Genomic DNA, 21,139 nt, shown 5'->3' with positions numbered 1-21,139 from the left:
AAATCAAAAATTTTAAAACTGCATAAAAACTTTAAATATTTAAATTAAAAAAAAAAAATTTCAGAATGGTGAGGTATGCAAAACTTTCCAAATTGGTGAACACAACCTTGAGCTAGGAGAGTGGCAGGCCAAGAGACCTCCCTACCCCTTGCTGCACCTCCACCCCCATAACAACCTTCCCTATACATCTCTTCCTTTTATTTGGCTGTTCCTGAGTTGTAGCCTTTATAATAAAACTGTAACCATAACTATAGGTCTTTCCAGGTGGCCGGTTGTAAGTAGCCACCTATCAATACAGGAGATGCAAAAGATGCAGTTTCAAATCCCTGGGACAGGAAGATCCCCTGGAGAAGGAAATGGCAACCCACTCCAATATTCTTGCCTGGAGAATTCTGTGGACAGAGGAGCCTGGCGGGCTACAGTCCACAGGGTTGCAAAGAGTCAGACAGGACTGAATGACTAATACTTTTGTATCCACTGTAGATGTCTTTTAAAAAGTCCATGATTTCAACTGCATTAAATCTATGTATCAACTAGGGAAAATTATGTTCTTTATTTTTTAAAAATATGAATTTCTCCTGGATATCTTATTATTACTGATTTCTACTTTAAATTCTATCATGGTTGCAGAATAGCATCTTCAGAGTTACAATCTTTTGAAGTTTTTTGAGATGCAATATATGATTTATGTGGTATGCATATCATGTGCACATGAATAGAATGTGCATCCCATTGTATTTGTATTGCATGAAATATTCTACAAGTATCAATTAGGTGCTTGATCCCATCACTTCATGGCAAACACATGGGAAAAAAGTGGAAACAGTGACAAATTTTATTTTCTTGGGCTCCAAAAACACTGTGGGTGGTGACTGCAGCCACAAAATTAAAAGACCCTTGCTCCTTTGCAGAAAAGCAATGAAAAACCTAGACAGCATACTAAAAAACAGAGACATCACTTTGCCAACAAAGGTCTAAATAATCAAAACTATGGTTTTTCCGGCAGTCACGTGTGGATGTGAGAGTTGGACCATAAGGAAGGCAGAGCGCTGAAAAATTGATGTTTTCGAACTGTGGTGCCTGAAAAAGACTTGAGAGTCCCTTGGACAGCAAAGGAATCAAACCAGTCAATGCCAAAGAAATCAACCCTGAACATTCACTGGAAGGACTGATGTTGAAACTGAAGCTCCAATCTTTTGGCCACCTGATGTGAAGAGCCAACTCAATGGAAAAGACTCATGCTGAGAAAATTTGAGTGCAGAAAGAGAAGCGGGCGACAGAGGACGAGATGGTTAAGTAGCATCACTGACTGGACGGACATGAGTTTGAGACAACTGCTGGAGACAGTGAAGGACAGGGAAGCCTGGCATGCTGCAGTTCGTGGGGTCACAAGGACACGACTTAGTGACTGAAAGACAACTGTACATTTAATTATAAAGTTCTCTTCAATTTCTACTTTTCTGATTTTTGGTCGGTGCATTCATCATTTGCATATTTTCCTTTCTGTGCTGGAATAGACTTACAAGATCTGGTAATTCTAATATATGAGTTCTAATATCATCTAGCATATTCTAATATATCAGGGTCTGTCTCAATTACCTTCCTTTTCCTTTAAGTATGCGGCACATTCCTGGGTTTACGTGTGTATGTGTCTGCGTCTAACAAATGTGAAGTGTATCCCGGTCATTATCAGGGATGTAGACTCTGGATTCTGTTATGTTCTTCTGCGAAGTATTTACTTTTCTGCTTAAACAGTAGTTAACTTGGCTGTACTCACTCCCCTGTGAGTACAGAAAGTACACTGCTTTCTCCTGTGTAGTGGAGAGCAACTGAAATCTGTGGAGTTCTTATAGCCTGTAAGATCTATATGCATAATGTGGGGTTCTCTCTGGGACGTTCTACTTTCACTTTTAACTTCCTATACCCCAAACTCTGTGTTATGATTTCTATCCAAGTTTAGTCACCCTGAACAACACTGACAGGGGCCTGCTTTTGGGTAAAAAGTGGTGATAAATGAAAAACCCTCCTTGCTTGTGCCATTCTCTTCTTTAAAATGCCAGCCCCTCCAAGTCTCTGCCAGCTGTCTTCTCCTTCTATCTACTGTCTTCAAGTATTTTTATATTCTTTACCTTTTTACATAAACTTATTTTTTAAATATATTTAATATACTTTATATGTCCAAAATTTGTCATTGCTATTTGTAAGAAAGGTAATCTGATACATGATGCTCCGTCCTGATTGCAAGTGGAACTCCTAAGGAATTTTTTTAATTAGAAAACTAGAGGACTAAAGTCACACTGTAATGACTTATATTATGACTTTTTAATTTATATGCATGTAATGATAATTCCCACAACACTCTTTTTTCTATTCTACCATTCTCATACCAGAAAACAGATGAATTTAGGAATAAAAAAAACAAAAGAAGAAACAAAATTGAAGGTAAAAGAAATGACAGGGTGACAGTGAAATAGGAGGAAGATTTATACTAAAACAAAAAATGACAAAATCTCAGACCTGATATGTCATAAGCTAAGGTTTAGCCAATTAAGAAGGGAGATGTGAAAAAATAAGGATGTTAAGTTCTGCAACGAATGCTACAAATGACATTGGCACATACTCACTTTCCTAAAGAGAATAAAAGCCAAAATATGCTATAGCACTATCAGATCAAGAATAGATAGATGATAGATATATGCACACAAAACTGTAATGTAAAATAATAACAAAAAGTACCTACTCCTCAATACTACTCCTAAGAGTCCTCCTTTTTAACTTTAGAATACACTGGAGTACAAATTTGTCTCTTTTTTTAAAAAGCCCTATGTTTAGTTATTTATTTTTGGCTGGTCTTCATTGCTTCATGAGGGTTTTCTCATTGCAGTGAATGGGAGTTACTGTCTACTTGCAGTGCATGGGCTTATCATGATGGTTTCTCGTGTTGTGGAGCATAGGCCTAGGTGCATGGGTTTCAATAGCTGCAGCTCCCAGACTCTAAAGCACAGGCTTCAGGACACAAAGTAGGAGTAGCATCACAGTTGCCCTGTGACACGTGGGGTCTTCCAGGAGCAGGGATGGAACCAGTATCCTGTGCATTAGCAGGTGGATTCTTAACCACTGGACCACCAGGAAAGCCTTGAATTTGTTTCTTAAGTGTAATGTTTCTATACTGAAATCTTCAAAATATAATCAAACGAAATCATGATAAAACACTCCCTATATTTTCCCTTTACAAGCATGAAACTTTCATTTTTATATAAACATAATTACATTTTAGAGAGGATTTCTACAATGTGTGCTTTTGAGAATCAAAATCAAATTCCATCAAATCTATTCATGGATAAACAGACATTAACAGTTAGTACATATTTAGTTACATCAATTTATTCCGATTCATCATCTAAAATGATTACATGTTAAATTACATGTGTTACTTTCAATTTTTCATATAAACAAAGAATTACAAACATGCTCATTAAACTTAGAAATACTTTCAAAGTCTGCCAGATTACTTTCTAAATATCCTCTCAAGAAATATAAAATTTTTCTAGTCTACTTTTATTAAATTTTTCCCTATTCCATCTTCTGTGATATACTGAATCATTTGCTCTGCTCTTACTGTTAAAAATACACAGAAAACATCTGTTTTATAACAATGAATCCATATTTGAAATTTGAAAATCACATTTGCTTTCTCTTTAAAACTACTTTCAGATCTTGTTTGCGTCACCCAGCTTATGTTGCGCACCTTCAACAAAACTCCAACTCTCACTCAGGCTATCTGATACTTATTAAGTCTACAAGCCTGTATTTACAAAGGAATCACTATATAAAGTACAATAGAATTACATAACAAAGCTCACTTAAAGCCAATTTTCTTCACGCTTCCTGAAAAATGTAGGTTAGTACAAAACTCACTGCTGTATCTCTGCTGCCCTCTATAGGAAGGGTTCTTGGAAGACACATAAAATAAATGGAAAATCCAGATAACAATACTGAATAGGAAGTCACATCAAGAATCAATTAATCACATGTCCTAAAAGGCGACATTATGAACTGAAGCTATGATCTTCTGATTTTCATCATGATTTTCCTCCAAGTTGTGTAACCATGCTATACTGCAGGGGATCATGCAACACTAGTTAGAACCTCTTTCTGCATTTACCAGTTATGTCTCGATCCCCTGATCTGCAAAATGGGGCTAATAACAACATCTACATAACATGATCAGCACTTACCAAAGTGTGTGGCTTATAGCAATAACTCAGAGTTACTGTACTGTTATAAATGGTATCATTGCCATTACTATTATTGGCACTATAACAAAATAGACAGGACCACAGCTGTGAGCCATTTATCTTTTCTTTTCTATTCTGTAGAAGTTCTCACTATATTCTGGATAGAAGTGTAAAGCGTCCTTTAAAAATTTTTTTAATATAAGTAATGCACGTACATGGTTCAAAATTCAAAATAGCATAGAAAAAAGCTGCCTCAACGCAGAGATTCCTCAATGCAGAGACAGTCCATACAGATCTACATTCTTTCCATTTTTCTACACAATTAGTCTATGTTTTTGTCATTTAACAAACTATTTTGAATATCTCGTAAGCACACAGACTTATATCCTTCTTATACTTTAGAAAATGTTTTATCAATTTCACTGACATATGAAACTATCACCACAATCAAGATAAACATTTCCATCACCCCCCAGAACTTTTCTTTGTCCCACTGTAATCCATCCATCTCCACGCTCATTCCCAATAAACCACTGACCTGCTCTCTCACTAAAATCATTTGCACTTTTTAGAATTTTACATAAATAGAATTATACAGTATATATTCTGCCTCACTCATTTTAAGGACCTGAGGCTAAACTGTAACGGTCAAGTTACATGGACCTTGATTCTTAGGCTATGTGGGGAACCACTGAAAGTGTTTCAATAAGCAAACGATGAGGTCATAATGTTTATTAAGATGAATCTAACAAAAAGACATAAGCTAAGAAATCAGCTATGAAGAAAGGAAACAAAACAGACAACAGGTGAAGGGGCCCAATACAGGGAAGAAGTGGTAGGGATGCTGTGATTTCGAGGCCAAATCTGCATGACCTGATAATGAGTAGATTAAGGCAGTGAAAAAACAAATGAACTAGGACCAAAACACAAGAAGAGGATGAGCCTGGGTTAGAAGGAAGAGGGACAGGACTTGGAACCCTGAGACTCATAGTATTGTTTAGGACATCTACACAAAGATGTCACCAGGCAGTTGGAAACCCACATGGAATTCAGGATAGCAAGGGGGTCAGAAAAAGACTTAACAGTGAGCAGCTTGAAGATAATAAGGAAAATAATTGAGTCTTTGTTCCTATACCAGGAAGAGAAAGCAGGAAAAGACCGCAGGAGTTAAGGCCACAGAGAACACCGCTATGATTAGGCAGACCACAGTTTCCACATCACAGGAACGCCTCCCAGTGCCTGCTTGGAGCAATCCATTTTTTGAGTCACTTTTTAATAACAACATAATATGTCATATTTTAACATATATAACTACTAATAAAAAACAAGTGTACTTGATGAGAAACTACCTAGAGAAATACTGAACTTTTTAGATACAAAGTAAGCCACGTACTTCCCTCTTCTATCACCGTAACTTTCAAAGTTCTGCTCACATGCATGTGCACGTGTCTTCTGATCTAAGAAAGCAATCGACGTGGATCCTGAGGCATTCAACCACCACCCAGTACTTTCGTTGCAAGGCTTCAGAGCTGCCTTGCTTATTATATAAATAACTTGGTCACAGTCACATACCTTTAATAATACACTTTCCTGTCTGAAAATGGGGCATAACAGCATTGACTTCACAAGCTTGTTTTAAGGCTCAAATGAAAAATGTACTGCTACAAACTCCATGCTGAAGTCTAATCCCCAGTGTGATGGCACCTGGGAGTGAAGCCATGCTGTGTGGCCCTCATGAACGGGATTAATGCCCTTCCTGGAAGGTCCCAGGGAGACCCCCTAGGCACCCCATCACTGAGGACATGTGAGACGACAGCTATCTAAGGACCAGGAAGCGAGCCCTCAGCAGCCACATCCGTTGGCTCCTACACAGAACTTCCAGCGTCCAGCACTGTCAGAATTTCTGTTTTATAAGCCACTTAGTCTATAATATTTTTGTTACAGCAGCTCAAACAGACTGATACATAAAGCAATTAGTACAATATAAGGCCCAGGTCAATATACATGATCTGATTCTTCCTCTTCCTTGAGGGAAAAGCCAATGACTGCTTTTTTTATTATTATTATGAAATATATATATATAGCAAAGAAGGAAATAAACTTCCCCAATAACTCTACCACCCATAGACACACAGTTTACATTTTGGAAAACTACGGATGCCAGTCGCTCACTTCTTATAAACTACACTCATTCAAGTGAAAGTTGAAGCTGCTCAGTCGTGTCCGACTCTGCGACCCCATGGACTGTAGCCTACCATGAAATTTAGTAGGCTACCATGAAATTTACCACGAAATGTAGTCCATGAAATTTTCCAGGCAAGAGTAATGGAGTGGGTGGCCATTTCCTCTTCCAGAGGATCTTCCCGACCCAGGGATCGAACCCAGGTCTCCTGCATTGCAGGCAGACGCTTTACCATCTGAGCCACCAGAGAAGCCCACTTATTCAAAAGCTACCCTGAAAAGTCTGTGTTATACTGTAATTTGTAATTTTAACAAGGTGTGAATTTGAATTGCAAGCACTACAAAACCTGTGTGCAAGAGTTTCTCAATTAGCTGAGTTAGTAAACCCCAGTCAACCAACTGCATCTCTACTGTGCACCATTACAGTTCTTCTAAAAGATGTGGTTATTTATACAACTTTCAAGGGATAAATATAACCTTAATTAACAAGAGTATTTCCCCCAAAAAAAGCCACGAAAAAAATTTACACAGCATAATGTTTTCAAGTTTCATCCACCGTGTACCACGTATCAGAATTTCAATCCTTTTGAATGCTGAATAATAACCACTGTAAACGAAACAGAATAGGATCCTCCCTCTCGTTTGTAGAAAAGTTTCACCTCCGAGGACCTCCCCAAGTTCCAAAGAACAAATTTAATTAGAAAAGTAAGAAAATGGAGAAACAAAGGAAAAGTGTCAAGCAACGTAAAACAGTAATAGTTTAGCTACTGAACACAGTCAAGGACCTTCAATTCTTCCACAAGGGACAGAGGTATTATCCTGAGCCATGTCCTTGAGTTGTTCTGCTGACACTGAAACCCCCACCAGGTGGAAAAAGTTAGCTACACACTGACCACAAGCACACAGCCACACACTGGAAGTTGCCAGAAGTGGGATGATGGTGACTCCTGACTACTTCAGCACCAACCAAATAGAAAAACATCCACAAGCTGATCAGCCACCCTGCAACCCTGTCACTCACCCTGTCATTAAAAATTTTGCCCTGGAAGCCACAGTGGAATTTGGGTCTTTTGGACCCAAACTCATGCCTCTACGCTCAGCCCCACCCTGGGGGTGCCATGCAACAAAGGCTGCACTTTCCCTTACCACAACCCAGTGTCAACAGACTGGCTTTACTACACCAGAGCAGGCAGACCCAAGTTTAATTCCTTAACACACACACACACACACACACGTATCTATATATACAAAAACACACATACACATTGAGAAATGGTATATTTCCTGGCACGGCAGTAAACGAAGGATGGCACAGTCATCACTGATTGCAGCCACCACAGAAGGTGAGCTGGCGAGCCCTGAGGGAACTCAGGAAGGAAGTACCTGTTGTCCAGCAGCCATTAGACTGCAGTCACCCCCCACACTGAGCCCTGAGGAAACTTGGGAAGAGAAAACACAGGATACTGGCCCAAGACAGTTAAGATGTGTATCTAAGGAATGATTTAAGGGAACTCAGACTCTGGTATCTTCCCAAACACAGAAAAGCATTAAATTCCTTAACTTGAGATACCAGGTTTTCTTTAATTAACAATAACCTTTTGATGTTCAGACTACCTACCCTTTGTTGCATAATGCCTATATATTCTGACTACCCCTCCCCACTCAGCTCATTACAGCAATTTATCTCGGGGTTACTTGTGATGCTGCCTTCCAGGCCTGAAGTCCTAAAAATTCCCACCAAATAAAACATAACTCTCATCTTTTAGGTTGTGAATTTTTTTTTAATAGACTATATACATTTGTTGTTGTTCACTCACTAAGTTGTGTCCAACTCTTTTGCAACCCCATGGACTTAGCCCACCAGACTCCTCTGTCCATGGGATTTCCCAGGTGAAACTGTGGAACGGGTTGCCATTTCCTTCTACAGGGAATCTTCCTGACCCAGGGATTTACCCGCGTCTACTTCCATTGGCAGCCGGATTCTTTACCAGGGAAGCCCAGACAATACACATACCCACACATTTTGTTTATTCCTTCACCTGACGATAGATATTTGGGTAGATACTTGGGTTGCTTTCACCATTAGGACACTGTGAATAGTGCCACTATGAACATCAAGGTATAATTTCTGTTGAGACCCTGCTGTCAAATCTTTGGGGTGTATGTCCAGAGACAAAATCACTAGGTCACATGGTAATTCTATTTTAACTTTTGAGAAACCAACAAACTGTTTTCCAGAGTGATTGCATCATTTTTAATTCCCACCAATCATACACAGGGGTTCCAATTTCTCCACATCCTCAACATTTATTTTCCCATTTATGGGTAACAGCTATCTTAATGGGTATATAGTAATATTTCATTATGGTTTTGATCAGCTAATGACTAACGATTAGGAACATCTTTTCATGTTCCATGAAAAGAATCAAGAATATGGCCATGATGGTATAATAGGAAATGGATTTATCCTCTTGCTTGAAACAACCAAAAGGAAAGAAATGACAGAAAATACTTGAAACAATGGCTTTCAAGACATGGGACATCAGGCAAGAAGAATACTAACTCCGGAAAGATGGGAAACAAAGAACTGAGCTCTACAATTGCCCCAGATTACCTTCCAGAAAGAATTTCCAAACTACACAGTGAGGAGTGGGAACTGAGGTGGAGACTGCGCGGCTCCCTAAGTTGAAGGGACAGGGTCGAGAGTCCATGGAGACAGAAGGAGCTCAAGTTCATAGGCCAGAGCACCAGAAAAGCCAGAGCTGCACAGAGAAACCCAAACATCCCCCTCAAGTATTTGGCAGAGTACTGATCAGCATGTGCACATAAAGAAACTCTACATCAGGGAAGGAATCCTTGGAAGCGGAAGAACAGTGCCTAGCGTTCATACAGGGTCAGGAAACAGTAGCTGTTCCTGCTAACCACCCGGTGGAAAAACCGTAAGTCAGGGCATTACAGAGAAGGTCCTGCTTCAGCACTAAGACCCAAGACTGAGTACTCCTCCAGATGCAGAGAAAAAACCACAAAGCAACATTTAATAGGATGACACTGTTTCCAGTAACTGTACCACAGAACAAAGTCTCAGAGTATTCAAATAAATTTTTTAAAAATCTAGTACCCAACAACATAAAATTCAAAATATTTGGTGTACACTCAAAAATTTCCAGGCAGGTAAAGGAGAAAAATACAACTTAAAATGAAAAGAAATGTCAATCAATAGAGACAGAGAAATGACACAGATGATAGATTTACAGAAAAAGTCATTAAAACAGCTATTATAAATAGACTATTTATGCTGAAAACACAGATAAACGTATGATTGTGTTAAGAAGAGACATGGACAATGTAAAATGACTCATCAAACTTTTAGAGATGACAAATACACTGGATAGTATTAACAGCAGATTAGACATGATAGGAAAAAAGATTAAACTTGATATAACAACAAAAACCACTCAAAATGAAATGGGAGAAAAAAATGGGCACAACATCAATAAACCATGACATAAAATCAAGCAGACTAATTAATACACAGATAACTGCAGTCACAGAAGGAAGGGAAAGGGAAATCAGAGGAAAAAAAAGTGCTGAATAAAGGCAAAAAACTCTTCAAATGTGATGAAAGCTTTGCGCCCACTTGTGAGGAAGAGAGCTAACTCAGCAGGCCTGAGACAGGTGTCCTGAGAGATCCTTGTTTGCAAGGCTGGTCCTTGCCAACCTCTGGGAACTAACCTGGATGTCAGGATGAGCCCACCATGCCCTAAATGATAACAGTGTCTCCCTGCGCCTCAACTGTGCCAACAATGCGGCTTATGTTGAATACCTGTTTTTCTTCCTGAAATCTGAAATTCTGGCACATGCTAGGCAGACAGCACCCCCCAATAAAAACCCTGGGTTCACAGTCACTGATGAGCCCCACTGGCAGAAACCAGTCGACATATGTTGTCAAAACTCACTGCTGGAGCAATAAAGCATACCCTGTGTGACTCCACTGAGAAAGATTCCTGGAAGGTGCTGATTTTGCTTTTGGATGCTAAGTTCTGTATGTCTTCCTAGCAAATCACTAAACCTAGAATGGAGCCTGGGGATCCCAGACCAACCACAGATCCAAAAACTTGACAAACTCCAAGCAGAAAACTACATCTAAGCACATCACAACCAAAAAGTTTAAAACACAGAAGAGAAATCTTAAAACATCAAGAGTAAGAATAACTGCTGGCTTTTTTATAGCAACTCTGGAACTAGAAGAAAAGGAAGCAATGTCTTCAAAATTCTCAAGAAAAATGATTTCCAACCAAAAATTCTATATAAAGTTTCAACCACAGGTCAAAGTGTAATGACTGCATTTTCTGATGTGACAAATTCCAAAAAATTATCTACCATAAATCCTTCCTTGGAAGCTCCTGGAAGATGTGCTCAATCAAAATGAGAGTAAAAACCAAGAAAGAGAAAGACATGGAATCCAGGATAAAGTTGCTCCAGGCAGGAACAAGGTGAAGGGAATTCCCCAAAAGAGGGTGCAGGGCGACGGAAGAGCGGCAAGGTTCACAGAGCAGAGAGGACTCTCAGGTGACATCAGAGAGGCTAGGAATTTGTGAGAAGTAGTTCTCCACAAAAACAAAACTAATCAAATGCTGAATGAATAAAGATGATGCAGTATATAATCACAGTGGAATATTACTTAGTCATAAAAATGAAATAATTAAGCAACATTTGCAGCAACATGGACAGACATAGAGATAATCATACTAAGTGAAGTAAGTCAGACAGAAACAAATATCATATGATATCAATTCTTTGTGGAATCTGAAATATGACACACAGAATAAATATAAAAAACATAATCAGACTCAGACATAAAGAACAGTCCTGTGGTTGCCAAGGGGGAGGGGGATGGGGGAGGGATAGATTGGGAGTTTGGGATTAGTAGATGTAAACTAGTATATTTAGAATGGATAAACAACAATATCCTACTGTATAGCACATGGAACTATATTCAATATCCTGCGATAAACCATAATGGAAAAGAATATGAAAAAAGAATATATATATATACACACACACATACATATAAAATTGAATCACTTTGCTGTAGAGCAGAAATTAACACAACATTGTAAATCAACTATACTTTAATAAAATATTTTTTAAATTTTCTAAAAACTTAATAGAATGCCTGCTATGTCTGAAAATCTTAATGAGAGAACTGAACAGCAGTGAAAACTTAAGAGTTTTATTCATAAGTAAAACAAAGCAACATAAACCCAAGTAATTAACTCCATAAAAAATGGAAAGCTGTAAAGGAAAATCAAAATTAATAGTTGTCTTGCTATGAATATTATTATTCAGAATTGCACATTGCTGAATCTAATCTGACCAGACCACGAGACACCTGTCCTGAGGGAACAGAGGGATTCTGGGAAAGACCCATGTGTGACAGAGGTGAGAATAGAACTCAGTATTTATCCATGTTTAAAAGCACACTACCAGCATGCTATTTAGAGGAGTTACAAACAAAACACCAAAGGTTATGACTAACGCATGCCATGAACAGAATGGAAAGCTGGAAACAATTCATCCTCACCTTAGGAAGCTCAGGTGGCGTCTCTGCTGGTGTCAAAGAACGACTGCTTGCACCAGAAGCACAGTCAGATATTTCCACCACACTTTCATGGTCTTCAAATTCATCACATTCACAAGCATCTTCCCTCTCACTGTCAACCTCCCAGTCAATAACCTGCAGGTCATCTAAAAATACAATTTTAAAATATTCTTAAATTGTATTAAATCTATTTGTCCTCAGTAGTTTTAAAAGATCCATGTTGTTCAACAATTTAAAAATATATTAAAAGGCAGAAGAAAGTATATTCCTACTTTTATCTATAAGCATCCCATTTCTCCCACCTCTGACTGCCACCTCAACGCTCAACTTCTATTAGTTGCTTTTCTGTTCGTCTAGAGTTTCTTCAGCATTACTGTTGATATGGAGAAAGTTTTAGTATCTCGATAGAAGACCAAACCAGAAACAACATTCCCTGCGCCAAAGCATAACCCAGAGCAAGGCCCTAACTCTCCTCAGTTCTGTGAAGGTTGAAACAGGTGCGGAAGCCGCAGAAGAAAAGTTTAAAAGCTGGCAGACACTGGTTTGCGAGGCTTAAGGAAAGAAGTCACTTCCGTGACAGAAAAGTGAAAGGTGAAACAGTGAGTGCAGATGTAAAAGCCTCACCCAGTCATCCAGTGATCAGGCAAAGAGAATTCATGATGGTGGTTACACTAAACAACAGATTTTCAACTCAGGTGAAACAACCTGCTACTAGAAGAAGATGCCACCTAGGACTTTCATCAGTTCAGTTCAGATGCTCAGTCATGTCAGACTCTTTGTGACCCCATTGACTGCAGCATACCAGGCCTCCCTTTCCATCACCAATTCCTGGAGTTTACTCAAACTCCTGTCCATTGAGTTGGTGATGCCGTCCAACCACCTCATCCTCTATCGTCCCCTCTCCTCCTGCCTTCAAACTTTTCCAGCATCAGGGTCTTTTCAAATGAGTTAGTTCTTCGCATCAGGCTGCCAAAGTATTGAAGTTACAGCTTCAGCATTAGTCCTTCCAATGAATATTCAGGACTGATTTCCTTTAGGAAGGACTGGTTGGATCTCCTTGCTGTCCAAGGGACTCTCAGGAGTCCTCCAACACCACAGTTCAAAAGCATCAATTCTTTAGCACTCAGCTTTCTTGATAGTCCAACTCTCACATCCATACATGACTACTGGAAAAAGCATAGCCTTGACTAGATGAACCTTTGTTGGCAAACTACTGTCTCTGCTTTTAATATGCTGTCTAGGTTGGTCATAACTTTTCTTCCAAGGAGCAAGCATCTTTTAATTTCATGACTGCAGTCACCATCTGCAATGATTTGGGAGCCCAAAAAAATAAAGTCTGTCACTGTTTCCACTGTTTCCCCATCTATTTGCAATGAAATGATGGGACCAGATGCCATGATCTTAGTTTTCTGTATGCTGAGCTTTAAGCCAACTTTTTCACTCTCCTCTTTCACTTTCATCAAGAGGCTCTTTAGTTCTTCCTCACTTTCTGCCATAGGGTGGTGTCATCTGCATATCTGAGGTTATTGATATTTCTCCTGGCAATCTTGATTCCAGCTTGTGCTTCATCCAGTCCAGCATTTCACATGATGTACTCTGCATATAAGTTAAATAAGCAGGGTGACAATATACTCCTTTACCAATTTGGAACTAGTCTGTTGTTCCATGTCCAGTTCTAACTGTTGCTCCTTGACCTGCATACAAGTTTCTCAGGAGGCAGGTCAGGTGATCTGGTATTCCTATCTCTTGAAGAATTTTCCACAGTTTGTTGTGATCCACACAGTCAAGGCTTTGGCATAGACAATAAAACAGAAGTAGATGTTTTTCTGGAACTTTCTTGCTTTTCTGATGATCCAACAGATGTTGGCAATTTGATCTTTCATAGATGAGCAGGAAACAGTGCTTGGCTGCAAAGCTACAAAGGACAGGTTGACTGCCTTGCTAGGGGCTAATGTAGCTGGTAGCCTGAAGGTGAGCCAGTGTTCACCTACCATTCTGAAAATCCTACGGTGCTTAAGAATCTAATGCTAAGTCTACTCTGCCTGTGCTCCAGTGACAGAACAACAAAGTCTGTGTGACAGCACATCTGTTTACAACACAGTTTGCTGAGTACTGTAAGCTGACTATTGAGACCTGATCCTCAGAGAGATTCCCCTCAAAATATTAACATTCACTGACAATATACCTGGTCACTCAAGAGTTCTGATGAAGATGTTGTACAACAGAATGAACGTTGTTTTCATGCCTGCTAACACAACATCCACTCTGCAGCCCACGGATCGAGGAATAATTTCAACCTTTAGGCCTTATGATTTAAGAAGTACACTCCACAAGGCTACAGCTGCCATTGACAGTGATTCTCTGATGGATCTGGGCAAAGTCTACTGAAAATTTTCTGAAGAGGAGTCAGCATTCTAGATGCCATTAAGAACATTCATGATTCACGCAAGGGAAGAGGTCAAAATACCCACAGTGACAGGAGTGAGGAAGAAGTGAATTCAGAGCCTCACAGATGACTGTGAGGGGTTCAAGACTTCATGGGAGCAAGGGGTGGGCAGGGGTGGTAGAAACAGCAAGAGAACTAGAAGTGGAGCCTGGAGATGTGACTGAATTGCTTAAATCTCAGGATAAAATTCTAACAGGCGAGGAGGTGCTTCTTGTACATGAGGAAACAAAGTGGTTTCTTGAGATAGAATTGACTCCTGGTGAAGAGGCTGTGAAGACTGTTGAAATCGCAATGAAGGATGTAGAATATGATGTAAACCTAGCTGATAAAGCAGCAGCAAGGTCTGAGAAGACTGACTCCAATTCTGAAAGAAGTTCTGCAGGTAAAACGTTACCGAGCAGCACTGCACGCTTCAGAGGAATTGTGTATGAAAGGAACACTCCATCAGGTTGCAAATCTCACTGTGGCCTTATTTTAAGAAACTGCCACACCAACCCCAATCTCCACTTGAGTAGCCATCAACACTGAAGTAAGACCCTCCAGCAACAAAAATATAAGACTTGCTGAATGAAGGCTCAGATGATACATAGAAGTTTTAAGCAATAAGTTGTTTTTAAATTAGGGTGTGTCTATCATTTGTTTAGACATAATACTAGTGCACACTTAACAGACTATAAGCACATAACTTGTATATGCACTGGGAAACCAAAAAATTCATGTAACTTGTTTTACTGCAACATTCACTTTACTGTGTTGGTCTGGAGCCAATCCCACATATCTCCAGATATTTTATACTTTATATTATACTATTTATATTTTATATATTATAATATTTTATATTATACTTCAGAGAACTGACTTTGATCAATTTTAACACGTTCAAGGCTAAATTGTCAACTGTAAAAACAATCCTGTTAATACCTATCTCTGAGGGAGTTATTGTGAGAAATATTATGAGAAAATGTTTCTAAAAGGTTGGGACTCAGTAATATCAAAATCAATGCTAAGTATTAGAAGAGAAGTATAAGTTATTTGCATTATTAAAACACAATTTATAATAGAAACTAAATTTCTTTAAAAATTATCAATTTACCTTCACTGGCCCCATCTTCTGGACATAAAATGTTGCTGTTACACCTGCCTATTCTATGATGTCCATTATCTCTTTGTGATTTAAAAATTGTTTTATCTTCATCTGACAGATCACTTCCACTAGAACTCCACGTTATAGCTGCAAGCCCACTGGTACTCTTAGAGGTGGTAGGTTCTGCAAGAGAAAAAAAAAAAACGGCCAATTGATTATGGTTATTGATCAATATGAAGTTTAACACATGCTACTTTGCCAAAGGCACAAATATACAAATTTCTGTTGATAGTGAAAACGTCTTATTTCAAATCTTTCCAATTAAAGGTCTATGTACAACCTGGCTAAATTAAATCCAAACTACAAGAAGAAAAAATAAAATCGAAGTTATAAAAGACAAGGAAAATGACTGGAACACAAATGAAAACTCAAAAAATAACCCTGAAATAATTACAAAACTATAACTTTGTAGAATACTTCATCAAGCGTTAAGGGTAAAAAAAAGTACCAAAAAACCACAAAAACCAATAATTATCTACAAAAGGAATGCTTCTGTGTGCTTCCTTTACTCTACTAGGAGCCCTGGTAACAGCAGTTTGCTTAAAATGCTTAACAGAAAACTTTTAAATTTAATTAACCTTATTTTCAGATAATAGTTGGTTCACATAGAGTTGTCAGAAATAACAAGAGAGGCCTGGTATGCTTCAAGCAGCTGCTCCAGGGGTAACATTCTGCAAACTATAGTACAACATCACAGCCAGAATGCTGACAGTGATGCTGTCAAAACAGAGAACAACTCCATCACTGTGAGGATATCTTGTACTGCCTTTTCAAAGCCATTAACAGAGCTCGCCTCCCCACCTCAATTCCTATTTCCTAGCAATCACAAAGCAATTTTGCACTTCTCTAATTTTTCATTTCAAGAATAACATACAAATGAGATCACCTACATCACCTTTTATCACTGGCTTTTTGAGCTTAGTATAATTACCTGGACATTCACCAGGCTGTTATGTACCAACAGTCACTTCCTTTTTTTTTTAATTACTGAGCACTGTTCTGTGGTGTGACTGAAGCACAACATGTTTAACCAGTTACCCCCTGAAGGACATCTGGGTTGTTTTCAGTTTGGGGCTATGACGAATGAACCCACTATGAACACTGTGTACAGGATTTCTTGTGATTGTAATTTTCATTCTCCAGGATGTCTAAGGGTACGACTGTTGGACTGTATGGTAATTGCATGTGAAGCCTTATAAGGAACTGCCCAACTGTCTTCCAGAGTGGCCGTGCCATTCTACAGTCCCACAGTACTGTGAGGGTGATACAGTTTTTCCACATCACCAGCACGCGGTGTGCTCACTATTTTTATGTTGTCCGTTCTACAGACAGGAAATCTAGCAGGAATGGAGTGTCTCTATTGCAGTGGAACCAAAGTTCAACAGCAAATCTTACTGATATTAATCAGAAAAGAATAGATATCTAATAAAAATCAATTTTCCTATTCACATTGAGTGGATAATTGAGTTATAATGCTAAAACCAAGGAAAAAACCCTTAACCACATTTCAATACACTATAAGAGATTAGATATTACAACTCAAGTTTTACAGAAGAGGAAGCAGTATCAGAAGTTAAATGGCTTCATTCAGTACATAATTATATAACATCTTTGATATAGTAAACCTTGAGGAAACCAAAAAAAAAGAAGAAAATTCCTGCCCTCAAGGAATGAAATATTAATTAACTATGAAAAGAAAAATAAAATACTTTATTAGAGATATGTCACAGAATATTGAGGATAGCACAAAAAAGTGAATACTCCACTTCATACTAATCAGGAAAGGAAGATTCACTGACAAAATGATGTTGAGAAAATCAACACTTACAAAGGCACAAAAACATGAAATAATAGTAAACATTTACTGAACACTTACTTTGTGCCATGAACATCTAGAATTACTAAAGTTGTCTATCCTTCAAAATATAAAATTAAATGTAAACTATTCAGAATAACCAAAGAACCCATATTAATTTAAAGAGCTAATAAAACTAAGCTGTGTACTTACTTACAAAAGACATTATCAGTCTTTTTTGTTATTATGCATCTGGGAAAGTAATTCAAAAGGGAAAAGTGGAATGCTCTATGCACTGAATGTGTGAGTCCCCCAAAACTCACACACTGCAGCCTAATCCCATGTGATGGCCTCTTCAGGAGGTAATCAGGTCATAAGGGTGAAGCCCTCAGGAATGCAATTAGCACCCTGTAAAGTGAAGAGGAACTAAAGAGCCTTTTGATGAAGGTGAAAGAGGAGAGTGAAAAAGCTGGCTTAAAACTGAACATTCACTCTCTCTCGGCCCGGCCATCTTGTGGGAAGAGCTGAAGCAGGCGCTCTTGGCTCGGCGCGGCCCGCTGCAATCCGTGGAGGAACGCGCCGCCGAGCCACCATCATGCCTGGGCACTTACAGGAAGGCTTCGGCTGCGTGGTCACCAACCGATTCGACCAGTTATTTGACGACGAATCGGACCCCTTCGAGGTGTTGAAGGCAGCAGAGAACAAGAAAAAAGAAGCCGGCGGGGGCGGCGTTGGGGGCCCTGGGGCCAAGAGCGCAGCTCAGGCCGCAGCTCAGACCAACTCCAATGCGGCGGGCAAACAGCTGCGAAGAGAGTCCCAGAAAGACCGCAAGAATCCGCTGCCCCCCAGCGTCGGCGTGGTTGACAAGAAGGAGGAGACGCAGCCGCCTGTGGCGCTTAAGAAAGAAGGAATAAGACGTGTTGGAAGAAGACCTGATCAACAACTTCAGGGTGAAGGGAAGATAAGTGATAAGAGACCAGAAAGGCGACCACCTCGTGAAAGAAGATTCGAAAAGCCACTTGAAGAAAAGGGTGAAGGAGGAGAATTTTCCGTTGATAGACCGATTATTGACCGGCCCATCCGAGGCCGTGGTGGTCTTGGAAGAGGTCGAGGAGGTCGTGGACGTGGAATGGGCAGGGGAGATGGCTTTGATTCTCGTGGCAAACGTGAATTTGATAGGCATAGTGGAAGTGATAGATCTTCTTTTTCACATTACAGTGGCCTGAAGCATGAGGACAAACGTGGAGGGAGCGGATCTCACAACTGGGGAACTGTCAAAGATGAATTAACAGAGTCCCCAAAATACATTCAGAAACAAATATCTTATAATTGCAGTGACTTGGAACAATCAAATGTGACTGAGGAAACACCTGAAGGTGAAGAACATCCAGTTGCGGACACTGAAAATAAGGAGAATGAAGTTGAAGAAGTAAAGGAAGCGGGTCCAAAAGAAATGACTTTGGATGAGTGGAAGGCTATTCAAAATAAGGACCGGGCAAAAGTAGAATTTAATATCCGAAAACCAAATGAAGGTGCTGATGGTCAGTGGAAGAAGGGATTTGTTCTTCATAAGTCAAAAAGTGAAGAGGCTCATGCTGAAGACTCAGTTATGGATCACCATTTCTGGAAGCCAGCAAATGATATAACATCTCAGCTGGAGATCAATTTTGGAGACCTTGGCCGCCCAGGACGTGGTGGCAGGGGAGGACGAGGTAGCCGTGGGCGTGGTGGACATCCAAACCGTGGCATCAGGACTGACAAGTCAAGTGCTTCTGCTCCTGATGTGGATGACCCAGAGGCATTCCCAGCTCTGGCTTAACTGGATGCCATAAGACAGCCCTGGTTCCTTTGTGGACCCTCCTCTTTGAGGCTTGCATGCTTAAGGATCCCAAACGACTAAGAAATTTAAAAAAAACAAAAAAAAGACTGTCATTCATACCATTCATACCTAAAGACTGAATTTTATCTGTTTTGAAAATGAACTTCTCCTGCTACACAGAAGTAACAATATGGTAGTCAGTTTTGTATTTAGAAATGTATTGGTAGCAGGAATGTTTTCATAATTTTCAGAGATTATGCATTCTTCATGAATACTTTTGTATTGCTGCTTGCAAATATGCATTTCCAAACTTGAAATATAGGTGTGAACAGTGTGTACCAGTTTAAAGCTTTCACTTCATTTGTGTTTTTTAATTAAGGATTTAGATGTTCCCTCATTACAAACTGGTTTTAAATATTGGACATAATAATATCAGTTTTAATACCTGCTTTGCATTTTCACACATGGTCAGCTGGGACATGTAAACTTTGTCAAATTTTATGCTGTGTGGAATACTAACTACTTTATGTATTTTAACTTAGTTTTAATATTTTCATTTCTGGGTATAAGGTCTTTTTCACTTCTCATGATAGCTGTTATATATGCTAAATCTTTATATACAGAAATACCAGTACTTGAACAAATTCAAAGCACATTGGTTTATTAACCCTTGCTCCTGCATGGTTCATGAGGTTCAAATTATAATTGATTCAATTTCAATTATATTTAAAATATCACTTGCCCATTTTAAAAATCAGTCTAGACACCTTACTGGTAAAAGTTGTTCAAGCTACTTGTTGATAGACACGTACTGTCAAGTGAAGTAGTTTTATGGGTGTTGGATTTTTCCTCCTCCAATAGGGTGGGTGGAACAAGTTAATCTGGCTAATGTGTTTACATTTAAACTACTCTGTAAAGTAAGTGGCCGCTTAGTATGATTTGTATGTGTGAAAAGTCCCAAAATCAAAATTGTACATGCATAATCAAAAAAAAAAAAACTGAACATTCAAAAAACTAAGATCACGGCATCTAGTCCCATCACTTCCTGGCAAACAGAAGGGGAAAAAGTAGAAGCAGTGACAGATTTTATTTTCTTGGGCTACAAAATCACTGACAACAGTGACTGCAGTCATGACATTTACGCCTCAGAAGGAAAGCTATGACAAACCTAGACAGCGTACTAAAAAGCAGAGATAACACTTTGCCAACAGAGGTCACTATTGTCCAAGTTATGGTTTTCCAGGAGTCAGATACAGACATGAGAGTTGAACTATAAAGAAGGCTGAGCGCTGAAGAATTAATGTTTTGAATTGTGGTTCTGGAGAAGACTCTTGAGAGTCCTGTGAGTTGCAAAGAGATCAAACCAGTCGATCCTACAAGAAATCAACCCTGAATATTCCTTGGAAGGACTGAAGCTGAAGCTCCAATACTTTGGCTACCTGATGAGAAGAGTCAATCACTGAAAAAGACCCTGATGCTGGGAAAGATTGAGGGCAGAAGGAGAAGAGGGCAACAGAGGTTGAGATGGTTGGACGGCATTACCAACTCAACGGACAGGACTTTGAGCAAACTCTGGGAGGTAATGAAGGACAAGGAAGCCTGGCGTGCTGCAGTCCATGGGGTTGCAAAGAACTGGTCACATGACTCAGCGAATGAACAACAAATCCACTGATATGTTAAGTTCTAACCCCAGCATCTCAGAATGTAATCTTATTTGGAGACTGGGTCTTTAGGTAATCAAATTAAAGTGAGAAGTTAGTGTGGGCCCCCATCTATTATGACAGCTCTCCTTATAGAAAGGAGAAATCTGGACACCTAACCACGCATGCAATGAGGGAAGACCTAGGAAAGAGATACTTAGAAAAGAAACAACCACCTACAAGTGAAGGAAAGAAGCCAGGAGAACATTTCCTG

At 39.3% G+C, this 21,139-nt stretch overlaps 1 protein-coding gene and 1 pseudogene across 1 annotated transcript in view; one reads left to right on the top strand and one right to left on the bottom strand.

Moving 5' to 3' along the window:
• Positions 1 to 21,139, bottom strand: part of SPIDR (scaffold protein involved in DNA repair) — a 277,995-nt gene that overhangs the window by 219,459 nt on the left and 37,397 nt on the right. The window contains exons 4-5 of the mRNA XM_055432633.2: positions 15,561 to 15,734; positions 12,004 to 12,167 (exon numbers count right to left, since the gene is read on the bottom strand). Of these exons, the coding sequence (XP_055288608.1) occupies positions 12,004 to 12,167; positions 15,561 to 15,734 (338 nt within the window). The remainder of the gene's footprint in view (positions 1 to 12,003; positions 12,168 to 15,560; positions 15,735 to 21,139) is intronic.
• Positions 17,908 to 19,573, top strand: LOC129560483 (SERPINE1 mRNA-binding protein 1 pseudogene; annotated as a pseudogene).

Source organism: Moschus berezovskii, chromosome 16 (genome assembly GCF_049115385.1).
Source record: "Moschus berezovskii isolate FMDL1 chromosome 16, NW_MosBer_1.0, whole genome shotgun sequence".
Taxonomy (NCBI): domain Eukaryota; kingdom Metazoa; phylum Chordata; class Mammalia; order Artiodactyla; family Moschidae; genus Moschus; species Moschus berezovskii.
The sequence above is the reverse complement of the archived record's forward strand: the minus strand, read 5'-3'. Positions and strand labels throughout refer to the sequence as shown.